At 38.6% G+C, this 19,277-nt stretch overlaps 1 protein-coding gene across 3 annotated transcripts; it reads left to right on the top strand.

Moving 5' to 3' along the window:
• Positions 1-2,432: 2,432 nt before the first annotated feature.
• gon4la (gon-4 like a) lies at positions 2,433-19,151 on the top strand. 3 transcript variants are annotated; one of them, XM_084424142.1, is made up of 29 exons: positions 2,433-2,609; positions 2,845-3,043; positions 3,457-3,528; positions 4,212-4,420; positions 5,435-5,509; positions 7,517-7,567; positions 7,717-7,761; positions 7,851-7,949; positions 8,043-8,153; positions 8,852-9,016; positions 10,072-10,282; positions 10,363-10,464; positions 10,546-10,586; positions 11,219-11,328; positions 11,427-11,631; positions 11,778-11,864; positions 11,964-12,132; positions 12,377-12,506; positions 12,589-12,736; positions 13,214-13,330; positions 13,449-14,837; positions 15,734-15,827; positions 15,998-16,125; positions 16,246-16,443; positions 16,548-16,691; positions 16,774-17,025; positions 17,186-17,361; positions 18,346-18,448; positions 18,684-19,151. In XM_084424142.1, exons 2-29 carry the CDS (start codon positions 2,866-2,868, stop codon positions 18,798-18,800), a joined length of 4,926 nt encoding a protein of 1,641 aa, XP_084280268.1. In that variant the 5' UTR covers positions 2,433-2,609; positions 2,845-2,865; the 3' UTR covers positions 18,801-19,151. The 3 variants fall into 3 exon arrangements, with proteins under 3 accessions (XP_084280268.1, XP_084280266.1, XP_084280267.1); XM_084424140.1 differs by having other exon boundaries at positions 2,438-2,609; positions 2,845-3,064; XM_084424141.1 differs by having other exon boundaries at positions 2,467-2,598; positions 2,845-3,064.
• The last annotated feature ends 126 nt before the right edge of the window (positions 19,152-19,277 follow it).

Here is a 19,277-nt window from a genome sequence, read left to right as displayed (position 1 = left end):
CAATTTTCACTGCCACCTTATCAACAAAACAAAACCTACAATTACATATACAACTTGACAGATGCACTAAATAGTGAACATAATATACATTAAGATGACTTAGTTGATATAATGAGACAAGACCATTTGCTAGCTAATTATTGATACCTCAAGGCCATCCTCCAAGAGTTTCCCTTCATAGATGGAGCCGAATCCCCGCTTACCAAGCATTCTACCAATTTCATACCGACTCAGAATGTCTTCTGTTGAAAGATTATGGTGTGGTGTGGTGGACTGGAGCTGGAGGGGTTTGAACCTGCTGATCTGCAGGAGGAACGACTTCAACACCACTGGATAGAGGTTCCTGAAGACCATGATCCTCTAGACTCTAGAGCACAGGCACTGTACGCTAGAGAATTTTGATCTAAAGCAGGGAATATCAAACAAAAGCATGGCCCCCCCATAACCACAGCGTTTTCAGGAAGACAATGAGGTTCAGGTTTGTTGGAAACCAACGTGCCCCTAAGCACCGTGGGCGTTGCGGTTAACAAATCGATTTCCTGAGGGCTCCGCGAAGGATTGGGTGTAATTTGATCCCTTTTGAGAGGTTCCCTCAGAGGCTTGAGAGGTTCCCTCAGAGGCCCGTGCATGGCTTCAGGGTCTTTTCCCCGAAGCCATCTTAGAAAGAAGAACAGTCCTCAGATCCATTTTCTCCTGTGAAGGCATCGGGTGAGAGTGTGGCATCGACCCCCAGGCTCATTGAGGGGGAGCTCATGCTGCAACACTCTCTTTTTGTTGCCTCTTGGCAGCAACCCCCCAGGACCGATGACAGCGAGGAATGAACCTCTGAAATGCTGCTGCCTGTTTCTTTGCATCCTGGAACCTCTCGACGACAGTGCTCACAGCATCGCCAAAGAGGCCAGGAGGGGACAGCGGAGCATCAAGGAGGAAAGACTTGTCCTTCTCCTTGATGTCCAAGAGGTTCAACCCAAGGTGTCTCTGTAGCCACCATAGCTGCCATGGAGTGGCCGATGGTGCAGGTCGTCTCCTTAGTGGCACTGAGAGAAAGATCAGTGGCTCAATGCAGCTCTTTGATAACACTGGGCCTTCGCCCTCATCCAGGTCCCTGAGCAGGTCAGCCTGGTACATTTGCAAAATAGACAGTGTGTAAACAAGTGCCATCGCCTTGCCCACCAGCGATGAAGTCATACGACATGGCTTGCTTTTCCTCTGCGCTTCCCACTTCTCGGCTGGTCAATCAATATTTAATTTAGACACAGCATGAGACACAACCTCCATAAGCTCCTTGTACTGCAGGGATATGGCTGGCGAAGCACCAATATCACCAGCATCAATGAGGTCATCTAACTCCTCAGAGCTAGACAATCCCAACATTAAACTATCACTCGTAGTGGAAGAAGCCTCAGAGCGGGCTTCCGCATCCCAAGTTTGAGCAGTGCGAACCCCACAAATGAAGCCGCCGCCTGGGACACTAGACCCAATCCGCAGGGAACGTGAGCCTGACCGCTCTCTTCTAACAAGGTCAGGGAGGAGCAGAGCGCTCTCAAAGGGAGCTACAAGGGACAGACAACACCAAATAAAAAGCTGTACAAAGCTCCTAGATCAATAATTTTATACAGCTCATGTCAAGATGTCTGGAGTTTTTTGTCAACTGACATTTCTTGGAAAGATATTTTTGCAGTGTTTCGTCAGCAGAACAATATAAAAGAAAAAACACATTAAATAACAGTACGACCCACTGAAGAGATGTGGTATATCCCTCGCAGCCCTCTTTTATTCCCATTAAAAATCAAAGATGGAGCTGCTGTGAATAAGGTCTATTTCTGTGATTTCATGTTAGTGGTTATCCCACCCTCGGGCCAGTAAACACGGTCATCAGATAAAGGAGATTTCAATTTCATTGAAAGAGGAAGGGATGATTATGAGGGCACATTTAAAATGAATGATTTTAAAGAATAATAATGATTTGCACAGAAAAAAATCATTTATAATAAATATTTAATATTCCATTAAAAAACAAGATGAATTGTCCATTAAATTGACCTTTTTACCTTTTAAGGTCACTTCACACATTTAGAAACATTCTTTATTTTCACGTCTGTGGTGTCATGTCACTAAAGTAATGTGTTTATTAATTTTGGGGGAAAACAATACATTAATAAAATATTAAGGGCTGGGTTCACAGAGAGGGCTTAGACTAAACCAGGATTAGACTCAATTAAGACATTTAAGTAGCTTTTATAAATGTGCCTTACAAGATATATGCTTTCAGTTAAAACAGCTCAAACATACATTATAGTCTGGGACTAGGCTTAAGCCTTGTTTATGAAACCGGGGTAACGTTAATGTCTGACCTACAAGCTCAAATGCTGTAGTTTACCCGCTAGGCTAGGCTAGGGGACTTTTATTTACACATTCGACAACAATTCCGTTCCGCGAACCGGAAGTGACGCCCTTTTGTTGTGCATCTCGTCATCGCATCGCTAATGTAGCGAATGTTGGCGGGTGTGTATAAAGTATTGGAAATGTTCATCAACCTTGCAGCGAGATTAAATATGACATGCGGAATGTTCTGCTGATATGACAGTTATAATGGAGGTATAATGGAGGTAACGTTCCTGTTCCAGACAACACTACCGCTGTAGTTTAGAAAGTTGCTGTCGCTTAAACATAAAATAAAGCTAGAGTTCGAAGGAATTGGATGCCAAAACCAATATTTATAGTATAAACACATGAAAATAAATATATATGTTTCCCTCGGACAATGGGCGTTATCATAAGTGCACACACGTTCTTCTGTATCCTTATTTGATATTCTGAATGGATGATATTGTGTGCCGACAGGTCTGAATAGGGCATTGTGAGATGGATCAAAACCGAAAACGGAGATTAAATAACAGGAAAACTGGGCTTTCTCACTGTAAAGTGGCGAGAGTTGAAGAGCCGGGGGAAGTTCCTGGGAGCAGAGATGTTACAGATACTACAGGATCGTGCAGACATGTCAATACCATCAGATCCTCCAGCCCACAATCTGACAGTGCCAGTAAGACATGTCCAAAACATAGTGAGAAACCTACCAGGGCAGCAGTTTTGTCTATTATATGGGCTCCTATAGTGCCCAAATGCTGACTATGATATCATATCAAATACAGCCTAGATGTGTGTTTCAGTTATGGTGAAAATAATAAATAGCTAAAAAATTAAGATAAATACAATAAAAATGAATTGCTACCAAATATCCAATAGATTTCTTTCTTGCACATTCTTATGTTTTCATATATTCATATTTGACTTTACTACCACTAACTGAAAAGTACTACGGACAGTGGCAGTTCTACTATGGTAATACTGTGCTATTCCAGTACCTTGACTTAATACCATGCTGTTAATGATTATAGTGGTATCAGAAAGTGTGCCTGTCTGGATAATCTGAAACGTTTATGTGAATGCTGTCAGGTCAAGAACAACATGCTGCATGTACCCAGAAGCCTGAAGATGATGCTGTGAAGACCTTGAGCATGACGTTTGGTGAGTTATTAGTTATATATTCATAGATATGTTGACCAGGGGTGCATTTCCCAAAATAATAATAATACAATAATTAATAATAATAATAATCATCATTACTGTTATTGTTAATTTCATTATATATATTGTAATTAATTTTTACTCTAGTTATAAAAAATTAACATTTGTGTAAATTACAATTGTACTGGGAAAAAAAGAGGATATTTGATGATAATTATAATAATACTTTTATTTGACTGCATAAGTTAATATATTAATATTTGTGTTTTAAATTCTTCACTTTCAAATATTCTAACCCTTGGGCATTTAATGTTCCAAAGCTTCGAGCTTTTATTTTGGCAGAATATTGGTGAAATGCTGTCCACAAAAATGGAAATTATGCATATGTGAAAATAAATAATGCATAACTGACACAGTTTCTAAAAGCGTGAAAAATTCAGCGCATTCAAAGATGAATTTCGATTATCACACTGAGCTGGATCAGGATTTTTAGTTCATTTAATTTAATTGTGCAGCCCCATTTGTTTATTTTAGTTTTATTTAATTAATTATTAGCCTTTCATCAAATCAATCAATTTGCAAATCCCTGTATAGGAAACCCTGCAATAGATAAAACAATATCAATCAACCATGCGAAACAGTCTGAAATGTGTTGAAAAATCAACTGTGTTGCTGTTTTTCAGATAAGGAACAGTGTGGAACCCGTTCGCTGGGCCGAAAGAAAGGTTTGAGAAGGAAAAGAGACGCAGTCGGTGAAGTAGAAACTCAGCAGAAGGAAGTCGAGGATGAAATCCAGCCGGAGGTCGAGATTGACCAAGAGCTGGACAGAGAACTGGAAAACAAATCTCGACAACATAACTTGACCTCTGCGAACGTTCGTAGCATCATTCATGTGAGTGTGGAGTGTTTCTTCAAGACACCAGTTAGCGAAATTTCCTTTAGCATATGGGGCCAGTTGTTCAAAAAGTTTAATCTGGATCAGAATGATCTGGATTTTGAAATCCCATGTTTTGCTATCCAGGATCAGGTAATCCATCTTACTTTTGTGCCGGTTTTTCAAAGCAAAATTGGATTGGATCACCCTGATCTGGATGTAAACTTTTTTCGATTACCAAATCTGGATTACTGGTGCTCTACGGAACCCCCAAAGGGACATGGTCATGTAAAAAATATGAGATAGGGAAAAAAAAAATATTTCAATGCTTTTGTGTTCTCTCAGAAAAGTTTCGTATAGCGTTCACCAAAAAAACGTTGTGTTCGCTTGCAAAGATCTTTTGACTGGTTCATCTCTTATGATTGTGCCAATGTAGTTTAGAAACAGTGATAAAACACTTTGAATTAAATATAGCCTAATATTTTTGGTTGATTTTTAGAGCTGTTTGGGGATTATTTAATGGCTCCAAAATACCTTTTTACTTTACAGTAGGCTACCGAAAGGCTTAATATGTAGCCTAATGTCTACTTCTAATGTATTACTTTAACAGTTAAGCTAATCAAAAGCAAAATAAAAATATGAGTGTGTGTGTATGATACAAATGTTGTATTTTTGACCAATTTTAAAGTTTTACTACATTTTCTTCCTGGAATCCACCTTGAAATCCTACCCCCTGTTGGGATCAGGATAATCCTGTTTTTTTGGATCAAAGTTATCCAAATCCTACTGACAAGTTTTGAACAACACAAACTGAAGGTTTGATCCAGATTAAAACTAGGATTGGATTCTGTGATCTAATCTGATTTCAGATTTCTTCTTTCCCTTTTGAACAACCCATTTGCAAGATTTGATCCAATCCGATAACCAAATCCGATCAGCTTACCTTTGAACAACTGGCCCATGAAGCCTTGCATAATCATCTCTGACTTTGTTTTCAGCATGTAGCTCAACATATTTACTGTCCATTTGCAGGAAGTGATTACCAATGAGCATGTTGTGGCCATGATGAAAGCAGCTATCAGTGATACTGAACCCATTCCTGTGTTTGTGAGTATAGATGTTTTTTAATCAACTGCTCTGCTAGAAAGTGGTTGGCAGTTTTTAAAAGGGGCATTGGATACTATTTAAAAAAATATTATTTTGATTATTGGGTTTAATAGAATCGATTATTACCCATTATTTTCCACATACTTTACATTATTGTAGCTACTGTATTGTAGACCTTGTAGTCTGTCTGAAACATGCTGATTTCTGCAAAGCCTCTCCTTCCTATAAGCTCGGAGTGCTCTGATTGGCCAGCTGACCCTGCGCGTTGTGATTGGCCAAACACCTCTAGCAAGTGTCGGAAATGTAACAATCCTTACCATAATATCGAGCTTCAACTTCTAAGGCTTCATTTATAAACACACAGTTATTAATAATGTCATCGGTTTTACCATATCATAAATGTGGACGATTAAGCCGATCGAAACCAGTATGACTTCAGCAGAACGTTTCACAGTGACAAGTAGTCTGCATATAGCTGGCGTTGAAGGAACAGCTTTATAAATAAATCTTAACCTCTGATTAACCTCTGAAAGCAAAAAAGGGGTTTGCTTTCGCAGCCAAACTCACAGCGTCTCCGCGACATGACAACAACACTTCAATTCACTGAAACCTCGTAACCTCTGATATTTTACATTGTGATGGGTAAGTTTGAGGAAGAAATATCTGGACTTCGATCGAGCCGCTTTTGGCAGGTGTGGATCAGTGTTCTCTGTTAGAATAAATCCCTTTGTGGGAGACCATGAGCTTTGTACTAGGGGTGTTCGGTTCCGTTTTTTTTGGAGTCGACTCCGACTCCCGACTCCTAATTTTGGAGTCGGTGGAATCGACTCCTCGACTCCATTTACTTTGAATTAAAATAGGGTCAGAATTCAGAAGGTGCGTCTCAATATGCTTCCTCGTTTCCTCACTTCTCGCTCGTATGTCCTACGACCCTGAAACCGATCGAGCTCCGCTCTCATGTAGGACATCTAAATTCTTTAATTCCACCGGGAGGAGGGCGAGGAACGAGGAGGCTTCCTGAGGAGTCAAGAGCGAGGATACAAATGTTTCCTATACTAAAATGTTTAATCAACTAAACCTTATAAATCCCCCTCCTTTTCACATCGCAGCTTCTTCAAATCATATTTAAGTGTGCAATATGTTAGTACATGGGCGTCGGAACCATTGTATATGGGTGGGACAAGACCCACCCACTTTTTAAGACCAATGATATTGGACCCACTCACTTTTATATTCAGCGCATATGTCTGTTCGCTTTTCAGAGCGTCGTCAGTCAAATCCATTCCACTTGAGGAATGCCCAAATGAATTAAACTCCATTTCCGCTGAATCGCTAAATTATATTTCTCAACGAGCCGCAACTGACGAAAAAAGGGGCGTCACTTCTTTTGAATAAGAAACAATATCAAGACTATAAAACTCGTCAAATCTCCGCGAATCACAACAAGCGTATCAGTGAGAACACTTGATCAAATAGCGCACACTCAAACCTGACTGCACATCACATTTTTGACTTTGATTCTGCTTTTATTCGTAACGCAATGGACCGGTCAACGGGACATAAATTAATCCTTAAAGGATTGGACTTTATGGGACATTTGCACAAAAATAATAAATAACTTACCGTAGCCTATTTTATAAGTCGCTCCAGAGTCGCATATCAAAAAATGCGTCACGAGGAAGAAAAATTTCTCATTTCTTTATCTTTTTGTTTTAATTTCCGTATCTTTACATTCATTATAATCTTTTCGTTATAACGAACTGTTGCTGTGTTGAACTTGAAAAAAAACACTCGACACTGGGAGTCGATTCCTGACCTGGAGTCGATTCCGACACTAGGGCTAGTGAGAGTCGAGGAATCGACTCTTTTGGAGTCGACTCCCCATCTCTACTTTGTACCATCGTATACATGCACAAACATATACATTACACACTACAGGAAAAGTAGGACATTAAAAAACATCATATGACCCCTTTAAGCTCACACACTCCTCTCTCTGTCTCACAGGAGCCCAAGATGACTCGTTCTAAACTGAAGGAGGTTGTGGAGAAAGGAGTTGTAAGTTATATTTACAGTTATCTATTTTAATTTTGCAGTTTTTATTTTACGGTTACATATTTTAATAGCATGAAATGTCCTCCGAAAAGAATGTTCAGAGACCTGAGACAATAAATGCAATGAGGTTTTTTTTATTTATTTTTTTATAGGTCATTCCTGCTTGGAACATTTCACCAATTAAGAAGTCATCAGAGGTAAAGGAAACCTACAAGAAAGCATGTACAAGAAAAGGACCAGGCCGTTATATGCAGAATTTATTATTAAATGGTGTTTGCACTTACAGAAGGGACCCCAGTTTGTGGATATTCCTTTAGAAGACGAAGACTCCTCTGATGAAGAGTATCGGCCTGATGAAGAGGACGAGGATGAGACAGCTGAGGAGGTTGGAGAGAAAGATTTTTGCCAGTCATTTGATACTTTCTTGTCACAATGGTTTTGTAGACAAACTGTGTTTGTGTGTGTGTGCGCATGGTAGACCCTTCTGGAAAGTGACTTTGAGAATTCGTCTTCTCCACGGGCGAGTCGAGTGAACCTAAACAGATCACATTCTGAACATGAGGAGGACGGAGCCAGCAGCTCCAGACTGGTAAGACTATATGCTATAGCTAAAAGTAATATAATATGTATTTTTCAACATTTTGTTGAAAACAAACCATTCAAAAGTTTGGGGTCAGTAAAGATTTTTTTATGTTTTTGAAAGAAGTCTCTTATGCTCGTGAAGACTGCATTTTTTAAATAAATAAACAGTGATATTGTGAAATATGATTACAATTTTTTAAATAACTTTTCTATTTTAGTATATTGTGAAATGTAATTTATTCCTGTGATGTGAATTTTTAGGCAGCCATTACTTCAGAAATCATTCTAATATGCTGGTTTGCTGCTCAAGAAACATATCTTAAAATGATCAATGTTGAAATATTTTTGTAGAAACCATAAAATTTTGTTTTGAGGATTCTTTGATGAGTGGAAGAGCATTTACAGTATTTCAAATAGAAATATTTTATAACATTATAAATGTCTTTACTCTCACTTTGGAAATCAATTGTATGTGTCCTTGCTGAATAAAAGTATCAATTTCTCTATATAATTTAAGAACTCCTTGCCCTGCAATAGCTTTATGACCTCAGATTTTTTTTCCCAATTAAAGAAGCCATAATTTCAACCAAACAGCCATTATTACTAAGAGGCCAAAATGTTTAATTCAAGAAGCAGAATACAGCCGTCTAAATCAGAATTTAAAAATAAAATACACAAAAACATATTTTTTACCCATTTCTACAGAGCCTTCGCAGATCCAGGCACCTGACAGTAGCTGTCACCCCGATGGGACCTCCCCCACCCCCACCAACCCCCTCCGGGGCCCCACCAGATTGCAGCTTCTTAGAGAAACTCCATGCGGTAGATGAGGAGCTGGCCATTGGTCCTGACATCATTGAGTCTTTTCAGGTGCATCTCACTTCACTCCTATTGTTTGTGTAGTTTCTATTCGCATTTCTATTTACAGTAGAATCAAGAGCTATATGGACATTTAAGTCACATTGAATATAATTGCAAACAAATTATCAAACCATTTATTTTTATTATATCATTTATCTCATGCATACTGTGCCTGAAGCAAGACAATTCACTGGAAAATGTTGTTTTGGTTTGAGTTTATAAAACAAAAGATATACACTACCATTCAGAAGTTTGGGGTTGGTAAGATTTTTTAACAAATTTGAAAGAAATCTCTTATGGTCACCAAGGCTGCATTTCTTTGATCAAAAATACAGTAAAAACAGTAATATTGTGAAACATTATTACAATTTAAAGGGGTCATGACATGAGACATCAAATTTGCCTTGATCTTTTGACATATAAGAGGTCTTTGTACAATTAAAACATCCTGCAAGTTTCATAGCTTAAAACTATCTCCTCATTATAAACAAAGCATTTATTTAATCAAGCTCCAAAAATGGCCCAGTTTGATGTTGCGGGATCTGTGACGTCACACGGGCAAATACATTTGCATATCATATGCCTGCCTCCAGAGCAAGACATCAACATATAGTTATACATTATGGCAGCATAGGCGCCCACTGGCGTTCTGTCACTTAACGATTGACATTTGCCTACACCGGATGTGAACGTCACATCAAAAGCAAATAGTCATGACCCCTTTAAAATAACTGTTGTTGTAATGTAATTTATTCCTGTGATGGCAAAGCTGAATTTTCAGCATCATTTCTCCAGTCTTTAGTGTCACATGACCCTTCAGAAATCATTCTAATATGCTGATTTGCTGCAAAAAAAACAAAACATTTCTTCTCATTATAAACGTCGAAATGTCAAAAACAGTTGTGCTGCTTAATATTTTTGTGGAAACTGTGATACATCCTGTGATACATACAACTGTGAAATACTTTTTTTCCATGAATCTTTGATCAAGTTCAAAAGAGCACATTTTATTTTAAATATTATTTTTTATTATTTCTTAAAATGGAATCTCTATTTGGCATTAGAGTCTCACTAGTGCTAATGGAGAGGAGAGCCTGATTTCATTTCGAACGCGATCCAAACGACCACTGAGAGACGTCCCTATGGGCCTGCTGGAGGCAGAGTTACGTGCTCCTGACATCACTCCAGACATGTATGAGTTTGGCTCCGCCCCTGAGGACAGAGAATGGACCCATTGGTTGCAGGGTCTCATGACTTCAGATATGGAGAATGAAGGTACGGATGGGCCGAAATAGTGAACACGCATATGCTTCCTTTAGATGCGTTTCTCAAAAATGCTCTTATTCTCTTGCCAGAGGAGGGTGATGATGAAGATGACCCTGAGTACAATTTTCTGGCTGAAATTGATGAGCCTGATGTGGAGGACTATAGGAATGACAAAGCAGTGCGCATCACCAGTGAGTTAATTTGAGATAAATTATTGGCAGATAATTTGTGGCTAGTTTGATATTAATCACCTTCTTTCGTTTGTTACTCAGAAAAGGAAGTGAATGACTTGATGGAGGAACTATTTGACACAGTAAGGATTTTAATTCATATCTTATAATTTTATAACTAAGGATGTGCAAGAATACATGGTTTCAAAATTGACTAGTCATCAGTTGCCTGATCGAAAGGGCCTAATTACGTGGCCGGAATAGCAGAATCCAGTCTTAAAATTCGATTTTACCTGTATATCACATGGAGTGTCACGGAATGCGTCAAATTTATGCATTTAGTAAGTTTTATGCTATTTGTTTGATTGCCACCATTTTTTATAATAAATTTGTATTAAATCATAAACACAGAATCCATAAGAATTAAAACAGACAACACAGAATTTCTGGAAAAATATAAAACAATTCATAGGGCACTATTATTGTTAGAATTTTAATAAATTGCTAAAGATTTATAAATTAAAATAATTAGATATCCTTTATGATTATTAAAATTTAAGACTATTAAAATGAAAAACACGGAAATTGGGCAATACTAAAAATTTGTGGGGGGGGAATTAATTTCATAAGGCCCTGTTGAATGATGAACTACAAAAGTAGTTCAAAATCCTCGATAATCAGTTAGGTAGTTGTGGAACTGTCAAGACCAATCCCTACTTATAACATGCATCTGTTTTTCTTTTTCTCTGCTTAAATCCTTCTCCATTACCTGTAGTTTCAAGATGACGTAGGGGGTCAGGAAGAAGACGGACATGAAGAAGAAGAGGAAAAAGAGGAAGAGGAGAGTCCCCTGCAAGAGCCGCCTGGCATTCTGGAGAATATTCAGTATGTCCATCCACAGTTTCACAACCACCACATCATATATTTAGAAGACACAACTGATATACAATTGCACTTTGAGGTGAAATGTTGGCTGTGTGTAGGTATGAGGACCCGTTAGCAGATGTCTTGAAGCAGCGCTATCGTACAGTACGGGAGCAGCTGGCGGCTGTGAGGAAACGGAAGGCTCTGCTGAAGAGTAAAGGAGTATCTGGACCTCCAGTCTGCCCTCAACACCCTTCCATCCCCATAACATCCATGACCCTGAACACAGCTCAGAAACTACAGCTACAGCAGCAGATCCAGCAGGTCTACAAAGATTTGGTCAATTTAACAAACTAATAAGAGTTTCTCCTTTGATTTTTAATAATCAGATTCTTTATGTCTTTAAGGAGATGTTTGGGAGTTTTTTTATTCATGGGTTTTTCACTAGCTTTTTTTTGTTTGTCCTGCAGCATGTGCAGCTCCTCGCGCAGTTGAACATGTTGAGCAGCTCAGTCAAGGGTCTGGAGACAGAAGCTTCAACAAGCAGACAGTTCCTGGTGAGACAAACACATATATTTCAGAAACACCCCAGGATGTACACAGATACATGTTAATATCATTTATAATTTTCTCTCTTCTCTATTGTCCTCTCTCAGTTGGAGCTGCAGATGTTTGCCCAACGTGGAGAGCAGACTTGTGGTCCAGCAGAGCACGGCTTCACCAGCATCTTCAAATCCTGCAACCTTCAGGGTGCTATTTCTCTGCTGGAGGAACTAGATCAATCACCCAAGGGTGACCCTACAGTCCCGAGGCCATGTTTCCCTGGTAATTTATCTAAATGTGGCTGCCTTTTGTATACTCTCACATATTCCCTTCATTGTCTGAAAGCCAAATAGTTTTAGTCAGTGTAAGTTATACTAAAGTTAAAGAAGTCTTACTTTCACTCACCATCTGATTGTAGTAGTAATTCAGAAACAAAAACACTGTTGCACACTTTTTTTGCCAATTGTAACTGGAAACTTTCTAGTGTTAATCTTTTTGCTCTTTGTTTGCTTGTTTAATTGTGTAGGATGTCAGATTCCTGCTCCTTTGGCCTGGTTGATGGCGACTCGGCCAGTGTTTCTCTACCCAGAGCTGCTTCCTTCAATCCAGCTACGCCCTTCTAGATTCAAAGGACAGTTTACTTCAGCAGAAGATTGGTACTACACTCACGCATCAACCTGAATCATTATACATTCTTTAAAAAGGTACTCAAACAACACTGCTTTACTCTGTCATCAGTCTTGTTGTTCTAGGTCATAAGCACTTAAGAACTACCCTACACCCACTGCAGATGACTTGTCGCTATCTGCTTGCTGCTAGAAGCGTTGTCAGTTTGAAATCACACATCCGTGATGCATGTCATAAGCCCTTTCCCAATGTCATCAAGGTGAGTGAATGAACACATAGGAAAAATGATCATGGCATTGTGACAGCATGCTTCAGCATTCTTCAGAGAGTCCGTTTTAAGCTGTGCTGCGGTTCAAATGATGATGCATTATATAATGTAATAATATGTGTTCAAATTATTGAAAGTTATGATAAAGTGATCCTTATGGATTAGAGGGAAGAATATGTAGGCTCACTTTTTTCAGTACTTGGAATGTATTGGCCAGACTGACTACACACACACACTGTGCATTGTATAAAACTTGAGAAATTTGACTTCAGAAAAAAATACACAACAGATTTGCAATATGCATATTTATTGCAAAACTACATATTTCACCACATTTCAAGTTAGAATTTCACTTAGGTCAGATACTGATCAGATAACACAGAAGTATCTCCAAGTGTGAATCCGTGTGACCCCTGTGTGAACCTTTGCAAGATCTTCATGTGTAAATATTTTTGTCACCTTTTTCAGACATACTTTTTAGAGGGGAAATGCCCCTCCATGCCCTTGGCCTGTAAGAGGGTGAGTCCTTGTGAGCAGCGCCCCCCAGTGGAGAGAGAAAAGAGCCTCATGCCTGATTGGCTCTCGGTATAACTGCCTATAATCCTGATCTGTTTTTGTAAATCCTTCTGTTCTTAATTTTCTGTATCTACCAAGTGGTGAAAAATCTGATTTATATGTAATCTGCAACCTCTCTCTCCTGTAGAAAAACCTCAAGTGCATTTATGAGCATGTAAGAACGTTTTACCAACCATCTGGAAACTCCCAGACTACCGAATCTCCAGGTCCAGGACCAGACTGTAGTTTTACTCCAGGCATGTGTTACCCTCCCAGCCTTCCTGAAGACCTTGCTAAGACACTTGTACCTTCACTGCAGGGTCCATGCAAAAAGAAGAAAAACAAGACTGCTAAATCCATCAAGCCTTTAAAACCTCCCCTGTTAGCTGAGAAGCTAGAGGTGGTTCTCAACCAGTTTCCAACACTTTTACCAAAAGCTGTTACGGTTTCAAGTCCGTCGCTTTCCCGCCCTCCTCATCTTGCACCGGTTCTGAGGCCAAAATCGAATCTATGCTTGTCTGGAAATAAAACTGTGAAGGGGCCTGTAGAGAGAGCGATCATACTATCTAGCCTGTCAAACGTGCCTCCAGTGGGACGAAACCAAGATGGTGCAGTTGTCACGTTACTGACTGCTCCAGTCGCACCTGAACTGAGGGCTGTTCCTGTGAAAAATGCTGTAGAAACTCCAATGGGTGTCTCTGGTTCTCCAAAGAGAGCTCAAGTTGGTGCAACCCAGGGGGGCGTAATCATCAATTTACCTGCTGCTATGACACCAGAGCTGAATTCCTGTCCTTCAGGGCATATAACTGTGAACCAAACTGCGCAAATAATCACCTCTAACATGGAACCAGCCACTCCCAGAGGGTCAAACCTCATCATTACTCTTCAACCGCCTCCAGTTCCCAACACCTTAATATGTCCCACCCCAATCATAAAGACGAACGCCCCATTGTCTAAAGATCATATTAGTCAGCGCTGTGGCACACTGCTTAAACTTGTACCGAGGGACTCTGGTGGTCTAGCTCAAGTATATCAAAAACCTCTTAATCGGTTTCTTCTCCTCCCTCCAGGCTATGTGTTTGCAAGCAGTAGCTTTGGCCATCAAACCTTAAAACACTCATCAGCTCTGAATAGCACAGAGGTAAAACACAGTACGCAAAAGAGAACTCCAGATAATTTCCACAGCGCTGATGGGCCACAAGGAGGACCATCACAGATGTCCTCCATTCAAGAGTGCTTGCAAGAAACTGCATTAGCAGAAGAAGAGCTGAATATTGATGATGGAGTTGAGAATGAGGTAGAAGAGTATGGTGAGAAGGACTCCAGAGAGCTGTTTCTCACTCTTTCTGAATCTTCTGGGAGCCCGACGCCCAGCCTCGACGGGGAAGATGCTGACATGGAGATGGTTTTGGGCAGGGGAGAGAAACTAGAGGAGCAGAAAGCAAAAGAAAGGCAAGGTACTAGTAGGCAGACTGGGGAGGAGGAAACAGGTGGAGCTGACAATGTTTCAGACATTCCATTTGTTTCAGAACTTAAGGTGAGATCATTTTTATGTTTTTCGTGACATTAATGAACTGAATACTAATTTTGTAAACCTTACAAAGCGCTCCCTCTCTCTCTGTTAAGAACCTGTTAATAATGTGTCCTGGTCATATTTCACTCCCAAAAAAATTTAAATTATTGTGATTTTCTGTTACTATGTTTTACTATTTACTTTATATTTAAATATTTAAGCATCATATCTGATGGTAATCACAAAAAACTAGTAAAATGTCTGTATACATAAATAAAATGGTAATATAATAATGTTTTAAATTGTCATAAATACACATTCAATTCAATTCAATTCAAATTTATTTGTATTTGTTTCACAATACATATTGTTTCAAAGCAGCTTTACAGAAAGTGCATTTCAGAAATGTATATAGAAAAATAAAGTTAGTTAATCATGTATTAATTTAGGGCACATGTTAAGATCCTTGCACACTGAGTCCAAAATTCTCGTCCGTAATTTTCGCACTTTAAAAAATAAATACAACGTCACTAGTGTCAATCACGTTCACGCCTCCTAAACTTTGTCCGTCATAAAAAAATTCGGATCGGGTTCGATTTTCTGCGTTTTTCGCATCCATGGCAAGCATTTTGAGAGGTGTTTTGACAATTCAGAGCCACCGAATGACGAATACGAAAAAACACATTCGAAAATTTCGGACTCGGTGTGCAAGGACCTTTACATTGCAAAACCTTAAAAATTTCTAAAAGTAGGCATCATTTTCTTTATGCAAAATAGAATGTCTTATTTTTTTCTTTTGGAGTAAAATATGAACATGATGTGTTCTCATGAGATTCATCCAGCTGGAGTTCCCATTTATGCAATTTGTATTTATGAGACTTTTTCACTCAATTAGTTAACCTTATCATTGTAAACACCAGGAAACCGTGGAGAAATTCTCACACATGGCCACAAAGACAAGATCTGAAAATGAAGGAATACCAGATGATGTTAAATTAAACCATCAACCTTCAGGTCAGTGCAGTCATTAAATAGGAGAACACCAAAAACAAGATGTTATTGAATTCAGCACATTCTGTAGCTGGAAAAAATTGCTGTAAAAGTAAGCGGACACATTTACAGAAATGCTAATTAATGTGCAAATGTCCCTGTTAATCTAAATTGAATAAATGTGGCACTCTCAGGTGCCCATCGTACCCACACCGAGGAGATGGCTGAGACGACCCCTTTTGTCCTTCACAATGGTGCACCTGATGACGATCCCTACAGAGATGCTAAAGATGTTGCCTTTGCCCAAGCTTACCTGGAGAAGGCAAGAAATATTTGGATATGCACGTATAATATTTATTATTAATTGCACAGTATTTCTGCCTGTCAGATTTGACATATTCAGTCTAAAATATCCCAAAACTGTCTGTCTGTCTCTCTCCAGGTGTATGAGGTGCTGCAGATGGTACCAGGGAAGGTGGACGAGTTCCTGCGTGTTCTGTCTGAGTTTGAGAAAGATCCAGAAAGTCGCACATCACTCGAGCTGCTGACCAGACTCAAGCCTGTGCTGAGCGACTGGCCTGAACTGCTTCAAGATTTTGCTGCTTTCCTGCATCCAGATCAAGCCAGAGAGTGTGGCATGGTAGGGGAGAATTAACAATACCTTCATATGCATGGCTAAATATAGCGCACGACCATAAAATTTCATGGTACAAATGTGATGCTTTTCTTAATGTGTCACTTTAGCTGGCAGAACAGCAGGCGTTTGAGCGCAGCAGACGGTTTCTACGCCAACTGGAGTGTACTTTTGGAGAGCAGTCAGCTCTCTACAGAAAAGTGGTGCATATTTTACAAAGGGGTCCATCACAGGATCTTGCTGACTTCAAAGAGGTACCAAAAAGGGCACAAGCAGACAAACAGTCCTACCTTCTTGCGGCATTTTAGCATGTCTTCACTTTCTTTTTCTTTGCAGATAAAAACTCAAATAACATTGCTATTCCGTGATCACACTGACTTGCTAGAGGAATTCTGGGAATTTTTTAAACAGCTATACCCCCAAGTGCAAGATGAGGATCATGCAGACAATGTGTCCAATGTGGAAACGAATCAGGGCTTGGAAGAAAGCCAGTCCTGTCACCCAATCAGAATTGTCATACCAGATAAAAAAGTGGAGCCAGTCAAAACAGCCAATAAACATAGAAGAAAAAGAGACAAACATGCTCAGGTACCACATGAGGAGACCACCTCCTCTTATAGGTCACTTTTCCTATATTTTCAATGTCTATGGAGATCTCAAGCCACCTGAATTGTGTTCTCCGTAATGTCTGTTTTTTTTTGTGTGTTTTTTTTTATCTAACACAATATATAATCCTCATCTCTCTCAGAAGGCAGAAATAAAAAAGAACAAGGCCAAGAAAAACAGTGCAGAGTTGGAAAAGAAGGCAGCTGAAGCTTCTTCAGTGGACAGTCAACAGTCTTTATCTAATGCCACAGGAAGCTCAGTCTGTGCCAAAAATATCTCCCGCACACCAAATGGGAAAAAAGTAGTCCTCTGGACGAGGTTAGAATTGTTTGCGACATTCATGTCTGATATTACACAGTTTCTTTTCTTTCTTTTTGATCGCAGATCATGTTATTTCAGAAATATGTTTGCTGTTATCAGGGTTGTGTGTCATTCAGAACTGAATTGGGAAGGCCCTTCAAGACCTTAATTTAAACAGAGGTAGCAAACAGGATGTATAATTAAAATTTAGATTTGAGATTAAGAATATAGATAAATTCATGTGCTGTAAATTCATCACATGTGGTCTCACTTTTGGATCCATTAGATTATTTAAAAAATCAGTGTTGCTACTAATAGAAATGTGTATTAATCAGTGTATTTTGAAATTTATATTCTAACATTTATAATGTTACAAAAGATTTTTATTTCAAATAAATGCAATTATTTCGAACGTTATATTCTAAGAATCCTGAAAAAATCGGTTTCCACAAAAATATGAATATTGAATCATGTAGTGGCTGCTTCAAATTCAGCTTTGCCATCACAGGAATAAATAACATTTTAACATATATTTACATATAAAAGTTATTTTTAATCGTAATAATATTTCACAATATAACTGTATTTTACTGTATTTTTAAACAAATAAATGCAACCTTGGTGAGCATAAGAGACTTCTTTCAAAAACACAAAAAAAATCTTGCTGATGCCAAACTTTGAACAGTAGTGTCTCATGGAGTAAATTATCAAAAATGATTTTTTGTGCATGTGTTTCTTTGAATTACAAATCAGTAATTCCTCTTTCTGTCTTTTAAATTTAAATTCAATCCTATGGATTGTGGCCTATTCTATTCAAATTCACAATAATTATTTGAACGGAAGCTAATGCTTAATTTCTGATTCTTGTGCAACCCTGTTTATTTATATAGGTAGCTGACTTAGCTGTGTGCCTCTACAAAAGTGTGAAGTTTTAACACAGATTTAGGTGTATATTAAGGTTATAAAATAAATGTATCTGTGTTTTGTTTGTGTGATGATAAGGGAGGCAGACCATGTAATACTGACCACCTGTCAGCGGAGAGGAGCCAAGCCAGCCACGTTTAATGCCATCGCAGCCCAACTTGGCAACAAAACAGCCAACGAGGTTTGAGCTCTTTCTTTCACGTTTAGATGCTTTTTCTCACAAAGATCATGTCTGAGTCATATTTCACTTGATTTTATTAATGCCAATATTTCTTATTTTATTTTGGGGCAAAATATTTTCTTTATTTTCATTGGAAGTTTGCGGTAATCCATCTAATCCAGTGTGTTCTGCAGTCAGGTCAACCATTATAAGTCACATCTTAGGAAATCAACCCATTTTTCTTTTTTCTCTTTAGGTTTTTGAGCGCTTTCAAGACCTCATTAAGTTGTTCCGCAAATCCAGCAAGTTACATCGCACAAACCAATCGGACACAGAGCTCCAGTCCGGTACAATAGAAGATGAACCAGACTGAGATTAAAATATTGTTGAACAATTTGAACAATGAGTGCAGGCTGGACCAGCTACCTGAATTGATTCAGAAGCAACGTAACACTTTGTTTTGTGCTACTTGAACATAAGAAACACCATATAGTATTAGAAAATGTGATTTCCTTGGGACAAGATATATTTATGGTTCTATTTTCTCAAGGCAGACATTAAAAATATTGTGAAATTATTATTTGTGATTTTTAAAATAATTACACACAGTGAATTGTCTTAATTATTATTCATATTGTTTCCTGTTAATTATTATTACAATTATATGAATTGTTCTTGTATAATTTTATGTGAAGGAATATCACAAAATAAATTATTTAATTTATTATCGTGAATAAATGACTATTATTTTTGTTCTGACTGTAATAGTGCAATAGTACGAGTCTCCCAGGAGGAGCTTTGATTGACAGAGAAATTCACCAATGACCGTTTTACATCTCATCAGCTGGAG

Source organism: Rutilus rutilus (assembly GCF_951802725.1).
Source record: "Rutilus rutilus genome assembly, chromosome: 11".
In the NCBI taxonomy this organism is placed as follows: domain Eukaryota; kingdom Metazoa; phylum Chordata; class Actinopteri; order Cypriniformes; family Leuciscidae; genus Rutilus; species Rutilus rutilus.
Note: the sequence above shows the minus strand (reverse complement) of the source record. Positions and strands in the feature narration are given on the sequence as shown.

Bases quoted from the DNA above. Each gene is read 5' to 3' on its own strand.
- gon4la (XM_084424140.1), top strand. From the start codon at position 2,866: ATGGATCAAAACCGAAAACGGAGATTAAATAACAGGAAAACTGGGCTT. The intron at 11,865-11,963 runs GTGAGACAAACA...GTCCTCTCTCAG, and splicing joins CAACAAGCAGACAGTTCCTG to TTGGAGCTGCAGATGTTTGC. The intron at 12,737-13,213 runs GTGAGTGAATGA...CACCTTTTTCAG, and splicing joins CCTTTCCCAATGTCATCAAG to ACATACTTTTTAGAGGGGAA.